The sequence below is a fragment of the Anas platyrhynchos genome, chromosome 27 (assembly GCF_047663525.1).
Source record: "Anas platyrhynchos isolate ZD024472 breed Pekin duck chromosome 27, IASCAAS_PekinDuck_T2T, whole genome shotgun sequence".
Classification (NCBI taxonomy): Eukaryota; Metazoa; Chordata; class Aves; order Anseriformes; family Anatidae; genus Anas; species Anas platyrhynchos.
Window position 1 is genome coordinate 3818836 of NC_092613.1, and position 14811 is coordinate 3833646.

A 14811-nucleotide genomic window follows, 5' to 3' on the forward strand; every position below is an offset into this window, starting at 1 on the left:
ACCTCACTGCATTGCTGCCCTAGAGCTGCATCGTGACCCACGAGTCCAACGGGATCGACATCATCACAGCCCTCATCCTCAACGACATCAGCCCCCTCTGCAAGTACCGGATGGACCTGGTCCTGCAGCTGAAGGTAGGCAGGGCCTGGGGCTGGGATGGTGGCCACGTGTGTGCAGCACTGCGTGGGCTCCCGGCTTGCTGGCGCATCCTTGGGCTGAGCTGTGGGGCGAGGGGGGTCTGAAGCAGGGGATGCGTGGGGCTGGTTCATCTCCTGTGTGCGTGGCTTGGATTTATGGCAGCCCATGGTGCAGGGGGGTTCTGCCCACTTCAAGGTCCTGGGCACAGGTAGGGTATAGCTCCTCTCAGCACGGGCTTCTCCCTGCCAGGACAATGCCTCCAAGCTCCTTTTGGCCCTCATGGAGAGCAGACACGACAGCGAGAACGCCGAGCGGATCCTCATCAGCCTCCGCCCGCAGGAACTGGTAAGGGCTGAGCGGGGTGGGAGGGTGAAAGAGCCCCCACGAGCCCCTGTAAGCCCCCGGGCTTGTGGCTCCTGCTGGAGGTCCTACACCTCTGGCTCCTGGTGCAGTTTCTGGCTTGCAACCCCAAAACCACCTCGGGTGCTGCCCTGACACTGCTCACACACCACCAGCATCCGTCCTGAGTCGGGTTCCCGGAGCTGTTTGTGGCCAGTGGAGGAAAATGAGGTGAGGAGACCAGGACAAGCTCACCTGCCCTCTGCTGCCTTCCAGGTTGACGTGATTAAGAAGGCCTATCTGCAGGAGGAGGAGTGCGAAAACGCTGAGGTTTCCCCCCGGGAAGTCGGCCACAACATTTATATCCTGGCGCTGCAGGTACCGACGCTGCAATCTGCTGTGACAGCAGGGCCCCCACCAGGCTGGGCTCCCCATGCTGTGCTGGTCTCCCACTCACCGATTTGCACATTTTTCTCTGTGTTTATTTACATTTCCTCCAGACGGGCTGGGAAATGTGCTTTTTGCCTCCCACAAAAACCCAGCACCCTGGCTTAGTGGCCATCCCCCTAATCCCCCTAGTGCGCACCCCGTGTTCCACTCTGGTGTGCAGAGGCTGCTCCATCCTGTGCTAACCCACTCTCGCTGTCCCCCTTCCAGCTGTCCCGTCACAACAAGTCCCTGCAGCAGCTCCTGAAGCCGGTGAAGCGAATCCAGGAGGAGGAGGAGGAGGGCATCTCGTCCATGGTACGGAAAGCCCTCGGGAACAGAGGCAGAGCTCCCCGACCCCGAGCGAAGGCTGTGAAAAGCCTCTCCTCCCAGCCTCACTGAGCTGCCCTGCTGCTTGTCGTTCAAGATTTGATGGGGTTTAGTGTTCCTGGGGGTGGGGGGACTGAAGAAAGATTTAGAAGAGCCAGTGTAGCCAAATCTACAACCCAATGGCACGTGCACCCGTTATAACCCAGCTGCAGAGAGCTGTGTGTGTGGGGCTCCCTGGGGAAGGCTCAGCCACGGGTGACATCCAGCTTGCTGCAGGGTGCTGCCCTGCTGGGCTCCTGCTCCTGCTACCTGCTTCCTCCCTTCCCTTCAGAAAAGGAAGGACTGAGTCCTTTGCTGTCATTTCTTGCCTCTGCCTTAGATCCCGTACAAGATTCAGCAGTAATGTGATTTCCCTAGGGTTTTAGGGGCATTGATTTGTAATTTGTGGATTAGCAGCTTTTGGATGTAATTATTGCAGGGAATCGAATGTCTGTCACCTCAGGGAGCGCTCGTACTCCTCTAGGAAGCTTTAATTCATTTGCTTTTCCTTGAAACCTAATCGGGTTCAGTACGTTTTGAGGAACGGCGTTGTCAGTGCAGTTAGACCCGAATCCCCCCGGCTGTTCCCGCTCTCATCCTCTCTCCTCTCCCCACATCCCAGCTCAGCCTAAATAACAAGCAGCTGACGCAGATGCTGAAGTCGACGGCTCCCATCCAGGAGGAGGAGGAGGACCCGCTGGCGTATTACGAGAAGCACACGTCCCAGATTGAGGCAAGACCTGTTTGCTGCTGGGTTGCTAGTACACACACGGCTGATGAATCCCACGTGTGCTCCGGCTGTCTCGTGCCCGGTTATTCTGCACCGGGAGCCTTCCCATCCCTGTGCCTGCTAAAAGCAGACGGGTCCTTTGTGCTGCACAGAGCTGGAGGTAGTAGCAGAGCCTGTTGGGTGCTGGGGGAGCACAGGGTCCCCCCAGACCCTTCCTTTCTCTCCCCGCAGCAGCTGGGATGCAGTGGGAGCAGCCCCATCCTTGCTTGTTGGTGTGGTCCACGTGCTGTCAGTGTTCGTCCCAGCACAGCCACTCAGGGATGCTTTTGCTGGGTGGAACTGTAGCGTTAGATGTGTGGCTGGTGATATTTGGATTTGGGGAGGCACAGCTGGGGCTAGGAAAGCGGAAACCAAAGCGTGGTACGGGCAGGATCTGACGGCACCCTCCCCTTCGCCCTGCTTCCTGCAGATTGTGCGCCTGGACCGAAGCATGGAGCAGATAATCTTCCCGGTGCCTGGCATCTGTGAGTTCCTCACCAAGGAGACCAAGTACCGGCTCTTCACCACGACGGAGCAGGACGAGCAGGGCAGCAAAGTCAGTGATTTCTTCGACCAGTCCTCCTTCCTCCACAACGAGATGGAGTGGCAGAAGAAACTGCGCAGTAAGAGCAAACCAGACCTTCCTTCAGCACTGGCCAAGCTCGGGCTCTTTGAATAGCTCCTGTTTTGAACCTGGGGAGCCAGCTGTGCTTTCAGGGGGCTGTGAATCCTGGCAGCAGCCTGCAGATCGCATCTCTGCCCCTTGTGCCCCTTGCTCTCTGCAGGGCGCAGTGTGCTCAGAAGTTTGCAGGGAGTGGAGGTTAATCGAGACCTTCCAGCCCAGGGATGTTTGCTCCATGCCTGTTAGTGCAGTTCCTCTGAAATGCCTCTCACAGCACATTCTCTGGGACAACACCGACAGCTGTGTTCCCCTACAAAGCCCGCTCTTTATTTGTTTTCAGCTGCCTTTTCCTAAGCCAGCATCTAGCAGCTGTATTTGGGACATAAACTTGTTCCTCTGCACCATCCAGACCCTAGGTGCTTTCAGGGCTGCACCAGTACGGACTTCCTGGCTTAAAATAACAGGAGCTCCGTCAACAGGAGTTGCACTATAAATACAGCGATCCAGCTAAGAGGTAGTGTAGCAGCACTGAAAACACTTGCAGATCCAGTCTAAACTATCTTAGGAATTCGGCAGGAAACAAGTTTCCAGTATGGCTGGGAAGTTGCTGGCTGGGTCTCCTTTGGGACGGAGAATCAGGCTGAAAACACAAAGGCGCTGTTGTTTTGAAGGATGCGAGGATGTAGGAGGTGGGAGATGGGGAGGAGGGGGAAGCAAAGAACGAAGCCAATCTGATTCCAAGGTGCCAGAGCAGGTCAAAGGCCCCAGGAGCCGAGAGGTGTGAGCGGTAACGATTTGAACATGCAGTTGTGTTTCAGGAGATGAGGAGGGAGCTTTTGTCAATGGCATGAAGGAAGCGGGAGGCAAGGGTCCCTCCAGGCCCGCTCGCTGCACTGAGCTGAGCCCTTTGGATGTCGGGGAGGTCAGAGCCTTCCCCAGCTGACACGAGGTTGGCTGAGATGTGTGTCTGCCTCCTCTCCCTCCAGGCATGCCGCTGATGTACTGGTTCTCCCGCAGAATGACGCTCTGGGGAAGCATTTCCTTCAACCTGGCTGTCTTCATCAACATAATCATTGCTTTCTTCTACCCCTATGTTGAAGCCACCTCCATGGGTGAGTGCCCCTGCGTTCGCTGCTCCTCGGGGTGGTGGACAAAGGAGACCCTCGTGTGCAGGGAGCGCTGGGCCCCGTACTTGTGTTCTCCCCACCCTTTCTCTCCTCTTGACTCCTAAAGCCCCAAGCCTTTTCTGCTGGTCCTGGCAAGGGACTGAATCAAGATTTCAGTTGCCAGCCCTCCCACGACTTCCTTCTTAGGGAACAGTCTCTTCTCCCCAGGCTGTACTTTCTGTGTTTGTAAAATGGAGGAAGTAATGACAGAATATGTACCAGCTGTCTGGAAGTCTTAATCATTTACAGTGGTTGTGAGATCTCAGATAAAGGATGTTAGAGAAGTGTATCAGTAAGGACCATCTTAGCCAACACTAGTCTCTGCAGTCAAGCATCATTTCTGTCTTTTTGCCCTCTGTTAATCAGCACGATAGTTTTTTTCGGACACTTAGGACAGCAGCACAGTGTCGGATTGACAACGTGCATTTAACTTCATGCCATTGAGTTGTTGTGGGTCTTCTCTTCCCAGGAGTGCTGGATTCCCCACTGATCTCGCTGCTCTTCTGGATTCTGATCTGCTTCTCCATCATGGCCCTGTTCACCAAGCGTTATGGTGTCAGACCGCTCCTCGTGGCCCTGATCTTGCGATCAATTTATTACTTAGGAATTGGACTCACTCTGAACATCCTGGGAGCTCTCAATGTAAGTTCTCATCACGCTGCTAGAAAGGGAGCACAACGTCTCATAGCACAGGAGACTGTTCTGCGTTCCTGAAGTGCAGCAAACCTCACTCCTTCCCATTTCTGGTTGTTCTCCAGCTGACCAACAAGATTGTGTTCGTAGTGAGCTTTGTGGGCAATCGTGGCACCTTCATCCGAGGCTACAAGGCCATGATCATGGATGTGGAGTTTCTCTACCATGTTGGCTACATCCTGACGAGTGTCCTGGGACTCTTTGTGCACGAGCTCTTCTACAGCATCCTGGTACAGTAAATGCAGATTTTTGGGGCTCAGACATAGCCAGAACGCCCGGTTAGAAGCTAGAAGTTTCCTGTGACATCTTCCAGGAGCTGATCAATAACGGCAGTGAGAACAATGCACTGTGCTCTAATCTTTGCGTAGGCTGATCTTTCTGCCTTCCGACAGTATCTATTACTGTCTTTCCCAGTCTTTTGCTATCAGACTCTTTCTAATCTCTACTGTGTACTTTATCTGGGTCAGCTGGGAGACAACGTGAGCTGGTGAGGGCAGAGGCAGGGGACGTGTGTCCTATTCTCGGCTCTCCTGCTGTGCATAAGTCACTTCATTCTTCTACAGTAAGATGGAAAACTTAAATGCTTTATGTGAAAGTTAGTCGATGTCTCCTGGGTGATCCAAGCTCTCGGGATAAAAGGGGTATAGGTAGGCCAGGCATTGTCACAGAAAAGCACCCTATGGCATTTCTTTGCTCCTGGTCCTTTCAGCTGTTTGACTTGATCTACCGCGAGGAGACCTTGTTTAATGTCATCAAAAGCGTGACGCGGAACGGGCGCTCCATCCTGCTGACAGCCCTCCTGGCGCTCATCCTCGTCTACCTCTTCTCCATCGTGGGCTTCCTGTTCCTGAAGGATGACTTCATCCTGGAGGTGGACCGGCTGCCGGACAGCAAAGCCAAAGGTGCTTCAGGCCGTGCCCTTGCTGGCTGCGGGGCTTGGGCCAGGCAGAGCGTGGGCCCCTTCTGCAGCTGGATCATTGCAGGAGACCCTGGGAGCACGGGGCCAAGCTCCTGGGAGCACTGGTTTGGGGCTGGGGGAGAAGGCGGCTGCCTGCACTGATTTAGGGACCTCCTGCTGCAGAGAATGGGGTTTTGGGGGCTAGGAGTGACAGCAGAGAAAGGGGTTGGCAGCTGAAAATGAAGTTTATAGTAGAGGTCTTACTGAAACCTAAGCAAAAGATTCAAAACCTAGAAGAGGCTAGGAGAATACGAATGAAGCTTCTTCATTTTTTACGTTGCTTGAATGTTACAATGAGATGCAGTTGAAGAGCACCTGGACACAAGCAAAGAGCTTTGCTAAGGCAAACTGATGCCCTGACAAGGCTGTGCTCTCTTTTACTTGCAGATGACCCCTTGGGGATGCAAAGGAACATGGAGACCTTCATGGAGTCATGCAGTGGAGACAAAATTAGCTGCTCTGCTGTGCCCACTGCCTTGGAAGGTAAGCAAGCTCATTACAAAGCTGAGCTCTGTTAGCAGCAGAGTAGGCTGGCTGCTTTGTTTGTTTCCATCTTTGAAAAGATGCTGTGAGATTTTTCTGAGCTCGCTGACAAACAGCCCACTGTTTGGCACATATTAAGCAAGAGGCCCGCAAGCTCTGTACTGACCCTGGCATAAAAATGTTGAAATAGATTCAATTTAGTCATAAAGAAAGTGGGAGCTTTGGGAGCGCTCAGCCAAACACCTCCACTGCAAGAAGCAAGCTGGAGGAGCTGCTGGTTGGGAGATCCACACCGAGCACCTGCTCCCAGATGGGACACTGCACCTCATCCTGTAGCTTGGGATTCTTTGCAGTGGTACTTCTGCCCTGTGTGTGCTCTTTTTGCTTTTATTCCCCCCCTGCCCTCCCTCTGGTATTCTAGAAGCAGACGCTGACCAGTGGGAACGAGCCTGCGACACGCTGCTCATGTGCATTGTCACTGTCCTGAACCACGGCCTGAGGAACGGAGGGGGTGTGGGTGACATTCTGCGCAAGCCATCGAAGGATGTGAGTTTTGGCAGCACGTCGGGCCCCTCTCTGCCAAGTCCTGCTGCAGATCCCACTGTGGAGCTGCCCTTCCTCCCTGGAAACTGTGGCACTGCCAGCTTTTTCCCCTACAGCCGTCCTTCAGTGCTTTCCTCCTCTCTTCCCCACCACACCCCAGTTATTGCTCCTCACCTTGCACCCTCAGCCTACGGCCGTTGCAGCAAAGCACAGTTGGGGTGGCTAGAGGAGAGGTGTGTGAGATGCATGTTTTTTTTTCCCAATTGTCCGTTACAGGAATCCTTGTTTCCTGCTCGGGTTGTCTACGACCTCCTCTTCTTCTTCATTGTCATTATCATTGTCCTCAACCTCATCTTTGGGGTCATTATTGACACCTTTGCTGACCTGAGGAGCGAGAAGCAAAAGAAGGAAGAGATACTGAAGACCACTTGTTTCATATGTGGTGAGTGCTGGGACCCTGGCTCAGCGTGCCTGCAGGAACTGCCCCCGTGTGGTTCCTCTCTTTTAAGGCTGACCTGTGGCATGAGGGAAGGAAAGGAGTTTCCGCTGCTTTGGGTTTTCATTTGGTTCACAGCAAAACTTAAATCTCTTCACTGATGGTGGCTGCAGAGTGAGGAGGCTTAAACAAGGACACAAACCGAGAGGGGAAATTATTCCTCCTCGCCTCCTGTTAATGAGGTGTTAAACTAAATGCCACGTTGCGGTGTTCTCGTCGCTGTGATCCCTCCTGGGACCAACACTTATCAAGTGGGGGAAAAAAAATGCACCATATTACTAAGGAAATGAAGTACAGGAAAATGTTCCAGAATGCTTTCAGTCATAGGAAAGCATCCATAAAAGCCAATCCAAGCTTAAATATAACTTTTTCTTTTTTTTATTTTTTTTCCTATTGGATCCACTGGGTGCATTTTGTTCTTTCAGATATACAGGCAGGAAGCATAGCTAGTAGTACTTTAAATAGAAGCCTCCTGAATACACGACTGGGTTATTTTCCCCCTGCTTTCGATGCTTGTTATGTGCTAAATGCCAACTAATTATTAAAAGCACTTCTTGAAAGTCACACCTGGGACAGGAGGCAATTATCTGTACTTCCTTTCACATTTGTTTGCTTGCTCACTTCTTACCTTCTCGTCTCCCCTCCACCTTCTCTGTGCTTGACTACCTTTCCCAGGACTCGAACGGGACAAGTTCGACAACAAGACAGTGTCCTTTGAGGAGCATATTAAATATGAGCACAACATGTGGAACTACTTGTACTTCATAGTGCTGGTGCGAGTGAAGAACAAGACAGACTACACCGGGCCTGAGAGCTACGTGGCGCAGATGATAAAGGTACGTGTCCTCTCAGAGCAGCTACCCCGGGGAGATATTTGGGAACAGTGGGCTTGCCAAAGAAAAACAGTTTTGAGAAGGAACTTTTGCAAAATATTTAAGAATGTTGTTGCTCCTTGGGTTTCTTAGGTGGTTAATTCCACTTGGCAATCTCAGCCAACAGCGCATTGTCTATTTGATGTTTTGTACTGTGTATTTAAGGATTGAACCAAGGGCAGAACCAGGCAGTACAGAGTGTGACTTCAAGGTTATTTCAAGGCAAAAGGGAGGGTGAGGAAACTTAGAAAAGAAAAACCTCTGAACTTGAATCCAGATGGCTGTATGAAAAAAGGTGCAAATGGACCAGTGCTGGAAAATTTGCAAGGATACATACAAAATGAGCCTCGGGGATTTTTTTTAGTCCCCGAGCATAGGCAGGCTTCCTGTTAAGTTCCACCTGGTCTCTTCCCAGAACAAGAACCTTGACTGGTTCCCTCGGATGCGAGCCATGTCGCTGGTCAGCAACGAAGGGGAAGGAGAACAGAACGAGATCCGCAACCTTCAAGACAAACTCAATTCCACGATGAAGCTGGTGTCCCATCTCACCTCCCAGCTGAACGAGCTGAAGGAACAGGTACTGAACGCTTATAAAAACAGGAACACCTGAGTGTAAAACCCCCCTGTCCTTACCAAAATAGACAGCGAGGCAGAACAGGAGGCAGCATAGGCAAGAACAGAAGGCAGAACCAGCCCCATCCAGTACAACTCTGGATACAAAGCAAAGGGCTCGTGTTCCTGACCCCCAAAACAGAGCTACGCTTGGGTCATGTGCTTTTTGATACTTCCTCACCAAACTCACAGGGTGTTCTGACAGATGCTTAAAGCAGCCTAGTCAGTCACAGACCTGAGAAGCATGCTAACGAACAGAAAAAAAAATCTGGTTTCCTACCTCATTTTTGTCCTTGTTTGAACTCTAGATGACAGAGCAAAGGAAGCGCAGACAAAGGATGGGGTTTGTGGATGTCCAGAATACCATGAACCACTAAGACAGAAAAAGCATCAGCTTCACCCACTGAGGGACTGAACGTATCTATCAGCTGCCGAGGCTGCTTATTCCTGGGTCCTGCGCACGGACATCACTGTCAGAGAAAGCCGGGCCATGCGGAGGGGCTTCCAAGTCAACATTTTCCTTAGATCGCTTGTAAGCAATTCAGGAAGCAATGACTGGCGAGGATTCCTCAATACCTGGACCCACATGTTACTCCAATGCCCTTATAGGAAGATAAATTATACAAGACTTTTATTCCTCATTGCAATAACTCTTTTATTTTGCAAACGTGGGGGGTTGTATCTTTATCTCCATGTGCTACGTGTGGGTGGCCTCCACCTCAGGTGTAGTGTAACTAGCGGTAGGGCTGCAATATTTAACGCATTCCAGGAGCGTCACTAGTAAAACGTGGAACTTTGCAAACCAGCCATCATCTCTGCTGTACCTGTTCCATGCCGATTCCTCTCCATTTAGAGTTCTGTTCATCACGGTGGTGCAGTAAAGAGGCGCTAAACTCAAGGATATGGATTTGAGCATTTAACTCACCAGATGAGGATGAGTACCTGCGCTAGTACTACGTGGACTGGTCTTTTGTCTTGTGTGGACAAAGAATATCTGGGCAGTAGTAGGAGACTGCAGGTTTCCAGGAGTTCACTGTGAAGGGGTGTCCTGTGGTTTAGTTTCATCTCTGGTGTAATGTTTTACTTTTTTGTTTGTTTGTTGTTGTTGTTACTTAAGAACTAAAGTGTAAATTGCCTTAAGTAAATTAAAAACAAAAATCAAGTTATAATAAAAACTTAAACATGGTAAAAAAAACTCCCTTCCTGTACACTCGGGGATGCAACAGGGCTGTTAGAAATAGAAATACAGAGCAATCCAAAGACCTGAAGCCAGAAGGTCTTACCCTAAGTGCTCCACCATCCAATGCTCTTGGTTCCAGCTGTTAAACATTACAATGTAGCCATAGAGAAGATGAAGAATGCTACCATGATCAACTACCTTGAACACCAGCCTTGTTTTCTGAAGCTTTGGATCAGAGCCTGCTGCAAAGTTTCAAATTCTTTCACTACTTGCCAGGAAAACACAGTTCAAACATAAAAAGGAGCAGCTGTTGGTGCTGCGCGGAGCCAAGCAGAGTCCTGGCATAGCTGTGTTCTAGACACATCCTTCCCAAGCCAAGCAGTGCTGCGGCCATCCCAGCTACATGCCTGTGCCTCTGCCTCCAAAAACAGCGGCTGATGCAAGCACTAGAGCTTTAAAAGGGAATAAAACTGAGCCACAACAAAGGACTAAGCACACTTGAACTTTGGTTATGGCCCTGTTGTGTAACACATCACAAAAACTGATCTTCATCCCTCACAATGCAGTAACCCCTACAGAACTTTCCTTCCGTGCTGAGGAAAGCCTGTCCAGCAACACACCGCTCTAGACCCTGTATGGGACTAAATCCCGTTACACTCTTCTTAAACTCCTCTCTCATCACCATGGCAAACGTTCACCCTCAGTCATCTCCTGTCTTCCCAAACAGGAGTTCTCCAAAGGAAAATAACTTGTGATAATTAAAGTTATCCCAGCTCAATTTCACTGTTACCCGTGCTAACACAGAGAACCACCATTACAGCTGTATTTCTGTGTTATCACCACTGCTGGCTTCCCAAGCAGATTTAAAGCTAGTGTGGATGAACCTATGTGCTCTGGCATTTCCTGATGGTCTGTTTCTCATAATACAAATGATCAGATCTAACAACACAAAGCGCCTTCCTTTACATTGATCCAAGAACTTTCATCACAGATGTGTTCAGGTATGGCCTAGATTTCCAGAAAGAAAAGAGTGGGTGTTAAAAATAAAGAGTATAAGGTGTAGGTCTGAACAAAAAATGCTGTTGCTAAGAGGAATGAATGGTTTTATTCATCATGGCAACATACAGAGCTTAGGAATATATACAGAGGAGAATCTGGGAGTTAGCCTATCACTTCAAGTCCTCTTCAGATTTCTTGGCGGAAAACCTTTCTCGCAATTTTTTCCATGTTCCTTTTTTCATGTCTTCCATCTGTTTGAGAATGTCTGCAAAAGGAGAAGGGAGAGGGAGATGGGGAAAGAGGAAGAAAAGCAGAAAAGCAAAAGCATAAAAAGCCCTTTTTTTAAGCCCTTTGCCTTACATATATTTGCCTTTTTTCACTTCTCATCTTAATGAATTTCTATTTCAGGACCTGAGGCAAGTTTGTTTTCCCTTCCAATCAATTGTGCAGGGAGTCCCTTATCACTAACAACTAATATTCAGTTTCCACGCACTGCAATCGAAGTTAGGAACTGGAGCAGAACAAAACTGCACTAGCTTCCTATACGGCATTTAATAAATGATTCGGCTGAGAGTACTTCTGCATCGTGGTACCCTGTTTTCTCTCAAAGTCTAATACAAGAGAAGAAATACTGAAGGGAATATGAATGCAGTGAAACAGAAGCTGAGAATTTTCCAGCGATGTAGCAAATGTGCATTTTTTTCACACAGCTCCTGCCTCTCTGTCTCAAAGAGCCTTTGCAAACCCTCTGCTATTCCTGCCCCCTGCAAAACACAATCGACTTTTTGTCCTGCTAGATTACTGAAAATCTCCTCAATTAAGCCTGTACTTACTCCTTGTTAACCACCCTAATAAACTTGCACAGCAGTCCAATTCAGTCCTTTAGTAACTGGTAGAAGTATAAAGCCAACACAATAAAGACTAGAACGCACTTTATCTCTTGCACTGATTTATTCCCAAATCAATCACAGTATTAATACCTGTTGCTAGAATCATCTTGCAATCTTGCACTGTCACTCCAGTGAAGCTTGTTTCTTTCAGGCGTGGATACTTCACAAACAGACAGGTGAGAGAAGGAGAAAGAGAACAAGATGTTACTTGTAGTGCACTAACACAGGTAATTATGTCACCAAATAATAGAATCCTAACTTATTTTCCATCAAGCTCTAAGAATTCTGTTAATCCATACCAGGAACTATAATCTACATTGTTCATACATGTCACAGAGGCTAAAACGTCTGCAGCTCTGAGACTGAAGGCACCCGGCAGTGCAGCATCCACCTGACTGCTCATTTGCCTGCTCCATTCCCAGAAACCCTGCTGGGATGTGGCCTGCTGCACCGACAGCTGCAGGTCCCCCAAAAAAGGTTGATGATGGCTAATACCAAAATGTTTACCTTGTTTTTGTAGTAGTTGGTGTGGATTCTGAGTAAGCTCTCATACATTTGGTCACAGGTCTCAGGGTCAGCAATCTGGAAAAGGATAAAAGTATCGCACAAGTCCTATTTTAAACCTGCAGAGCAAAACCATTTCATTTTAGCTAAAAGCTCATGAAAAGAACAGTAAAGGAGTATCTTTGTTACTTTTTCAGAGCAATGCAGGATGCCGGCGACCCCTATTATGCTGCTCCAGAATGCAGCAAATTTTCTTTCCCCTCCGTCTCTCACCAGCTTGGCCTACAAGAATAATGAGGCACCTAAGTTCCAGAATGAACCTTGAATTCTGCTCAAAAAGATATGACAGATCAACTGAACACACAGCTAACGCGAACATAGCTGTACGGTTTTCTCACACTTACTGGCCAGCGCTGTGAAATCTGTGAGATTTCTTTGATCAAAGGCTGGTTTGGCCGCCTGTTTTATTCTAAAGGATCAAACAGGATAAGATACTAAGATGGAAGATATAAAATCCTGGCAAGGCTAAAAATAGTTTATAATTGATTAGGGAAAAGCAGCGTGTAAGGTACCGTACAGCTTGTGAAGGGTAAATGGATTTCTATTTTGGTCTAGTAAGTTGGAAAGATTTTGCTAATACCTAAAACTCTCTGAGGTGCCTCCAACAGGTGCATCTGCCTTGCAGAGCCAGCTATTTAGCAGCACGAATGGCACGTCAACTTCTTTTTCTATCCTACAGCAGGGCCGACTTGACCAGAACTCTGCATTGCTGCTCGATGACATCAAACATAAATGATTAAAACGGATACATGAGTAAGTATAGTATGAAGAGCAGCAAGACAGAATAAAGTGAAAACAGCTCATCTGTCCTCAGGCACTGGCACAGGTTCAGCACAAGGCAGGTGATGCCTCCCTCCCCTGTGCAAGCCAGGAGAATGAAGGAAAGGCTCTCCTGATACAGCAGGTAATGGCTGCACTGGGAGAGAGGATACAGGGACAAGCAAACTGTTAAAAATAAGCACCATCACACAGCTACCTATTAAATAGGTAGCTGAAATAGTACTGCCTGTAAAAAATCAGCAAATCTTACTCCATGTGAATTAAACGGGCATTACACTGACAAAACGTCTTTTAAGGTTCTAGCGCTTTTTTCATACATTCCTCCTGCTGTCTGCCAGTACATTTCCCTTTACTGTATTAAGTCTTTATACGTACAAATTGACATCAGTGCTGCAGGCATCAATTTAGATTTTCAAGATGAGTGGCAGCTTTGGGATCTCATAACCAATTGGTGCAGCACATTCAGCTGTCCTGGGCATATGAAAAAGCAATAAGCACTTTCTGAAATGTCTGCTGCAGCTTATTCTGGTGACCAATATAGAATTAGGTGCCTATAATGGCACATTGTAGGAGAAAATGCACACCTGGAACAATGTTTTTATGCAAAGAAAGGGCACATTTACATTCCACAGCACCACCTCCAAGCCTGTAAATGACTGCAGCCCAAATCAAGTGTTTGCTTCTTTTATTTCAGTATTGAAACCTGAACTCCAACACAGTTACAGCTGGAAGCCAGCTTTAAAACCACCGCATCCCAGCAGTGATGGATTTTGCAGCATACCCCACCCCGTATCGTGTTATCAGCCCATCCTCACAGCACGCAAACCACCCTGAACTCCACGACGGCCCTGACAAATTTTCTGCATCCCCCTTCCTTGAGCGCTGCAACAGGGGGTTCGAAACCCACTGGAAGGGGGCACCTCACAGCACATATCGCAACCCGTGCGAGATCTCCGCGTACAGTGAAGGTGCCGGGAGGGAAAGAAGGAAAGAAAGTCAGAGGTAGGGAGGGAGGGAGCACAGCCCAGCCCACCGCACCCCCTGTCCCTGACCGGACCTCCACAGCTCCAAAATGGCGCCGGGTCCTGAGGCGAGGCAGCGGCGGCGCACCGCGCATGCGCGCCCTCCCCCCGTCTCCCTCAGGCTCCAAAATGGCGCCGGCCCCTGAGGAGCAGCAGCGGCGCACTGCGCATGCGCACCCCGCCCCTCAGGCCCTAAGATGGCGCCGGCCCCTGAGGCACAGCGGCGCAGCGCGCATGCGCGGCCCTTTTCCCCCATCCCTTGCCCAGCCCTCAGCGCCCCGCGGGCCGCTTCCGCCCTCACCTGCGTGTTCTCCCCCTCGCGGAAGGCCTGCGCCACCCGCTGCCGCAGGAAGATGCCCAGGTCCCGCTGCCGCTTCGTCTCCTCCACCGGCCACTCCTCGCACAGCTTCAGGAACCGCCGGTACCTGGTGGCCGCCATGGCGGCCGGGGCAGCGGGCACGTGACGGCGGCCGCAACTACGGCGAGCGAGAGGGGCCGGTGAGGGGGGGGGGGGGGGGTGCGCATGCGCAGTGACAACGCGGGTGGGGGGGCAAAGGGGGGGGGGCAGGTTGGGGTGGTTCCCCTGTGGTGCCTCAAGATCATCGAGTGCGTTAATCAGGCACCCAGGCGTGTGCTCGGATAATGATTAGGGCTGGAGGAGCCCCCCAGGGTCACCTGCTCCAAGCACCCCCCCACCACTGTCCCCACCGAGCCGTGTCCCCAAGCACCAGCCCCAACCTCTCCTGGAGCCCCCCCAGGGACGGGGACTCCCCCACCTCCCTGGGCAACCCGTCCCAACGCCTGCCCGCTCTGTCTGAGCAGAAATGGCTCCTCATTGCCCACCTCAACCTCCCCTGGCACAGCTCCAGGCCGTTCCCTCTGTTCCTGGC

General features: G+C 50.3%; 2 protein-coding genes and 1 long non-coding RNA gene across 4 annotated transcripts in view; 1 reads left to right on the top strand and 2 right to left on the bottom strand.

The window, feature by feature from the left end:
* The window catches only part of ITPR3 (inositol 1,4,5-trisphosphate receptor type 3), a 40578-nt gene extending 30886 nt beyond the window's left edge, over nucleotides 1–9692 (top strand). For both annotated transcript variants that reach the window (XM_072028607.1, XM_038168183.2), the window contains exons 43-58: nucleotides 24–134; nucleotides 388–483; nucleotides 754–855; nucleotides 1135–1221; nucleotides 1895–2005; nucleotides 2472–2664; nucleotides 3650–3775; nucleotides 4299–4471; nucleotides 4588–4752; nucleotides 5232–5424; nucleotides 5868–5963; nucleotides 6385–6509; nucleotides 6783–6948; nucleotides 7678–7838; nucleotides 8290–8451; nucleotides 8795–9692. In XM_072028607.1, coding sequence (XP_071884708.1) covers nucleotides 24–134; nucleotides 388–483; nucleotides 754–855; nucleotides 1135–1221; nucleotides 1895–2005; nucleotides 2472–2664; nucleotides 3650–3775; nucleotides 4299–4471; nucleotides 4588–4752; nucleotides 5232–5424; nucleotides 5868–5963; nucleotides 6385–6509; nucleotides 6783–6948; nucleotides 7678–7838; nucleotides 8290–8451; nucleotides 8795–8863 — 2136 coding nt within the window. In that variant the 3' untranslated portion in view covers nucleotides 8864–9692. The remainder of the gene's footprint in view (nucleotides 1–23; nucleotides 135–387; nucleotides 484–753; nucleotides 856–1134; nucleotides 1222–1894; nucleotides 2006–2471; nucleotides 2665–3649; nucleotides 3776–4298; nucleotides 4472–4587; nucleotides 4753–5231; nucleotides 5425–5867; nucleotides 5964–6384; nucleotides 6510–6782; nucleotides 6949–7677; nucleotides 7839–8289; nucleotides 8452–8794) is intronic.
* Nucleotides 9693–10752: 1060 nt separating this feature from the next.
* Nucleotides 10753–14397, bottom strand: UQCC2 (ubiquinol-cytochrome c reductase complex assembly factor 2). Its single transcript, XM_027445082.1, has 4 exons — nucleotides 14223–14397; nucleotides 12063–12137; nucleotides 11646–11715; nucleotides 10753–10930 (listed from the first exon to the last, which is right to left on the bottom strand). The coding sequence occupies exons 1-4, from the start codon at nucleotides 14358–14360 to the stop codon at nucleotides 10836–10838; spliced, it is 378 nt and encodes a 125-aa protein (XP_027300883.1). The 5' UTR covers nucleotides 14361–14397; the 3' UTR covers nucleotides 10753–10835.
* Nucleotides 12348–13950, bottom strand: LOC139999619 (uncharacterized). The gene is made up of 3 exons (XR_011805130.1): nucleotides 13275–13950; nucleotides 12700–12828; nucleotides 12348–12528 (listed from the first exon to the last, which is right to left on the bottom strand). It is a non-coding gene; the product is annotated as an uncharacterized lncRNA (long non-coding RNA).
* Nucleotides 14398–14811: the final 414 nt, after the last annotated feature.

Coding starts and splice junctions, on each gene's coding strand:
- UQCC2 (XM_027445082.1), bottom strand. CDS start 14,360: ATGGCGGCCACCAGGTACCGGCGGTTCCTGAAGCTGTGCGAGGAGTGG. Junction 11,716..12,062: donor CCAACTACTACAAAAACAAG/GTAAACATTTTG, acceptor CTGTTTGTGAAG/TATCCACGCCTGAAAGAAAC. Junction 10,931..11,645: donor CAAGATGATTCTAGCAACAG/GTATTAATACTG, acceptor CTCCTTTTGCAG/ACATTCTCAAACAGATGGAA.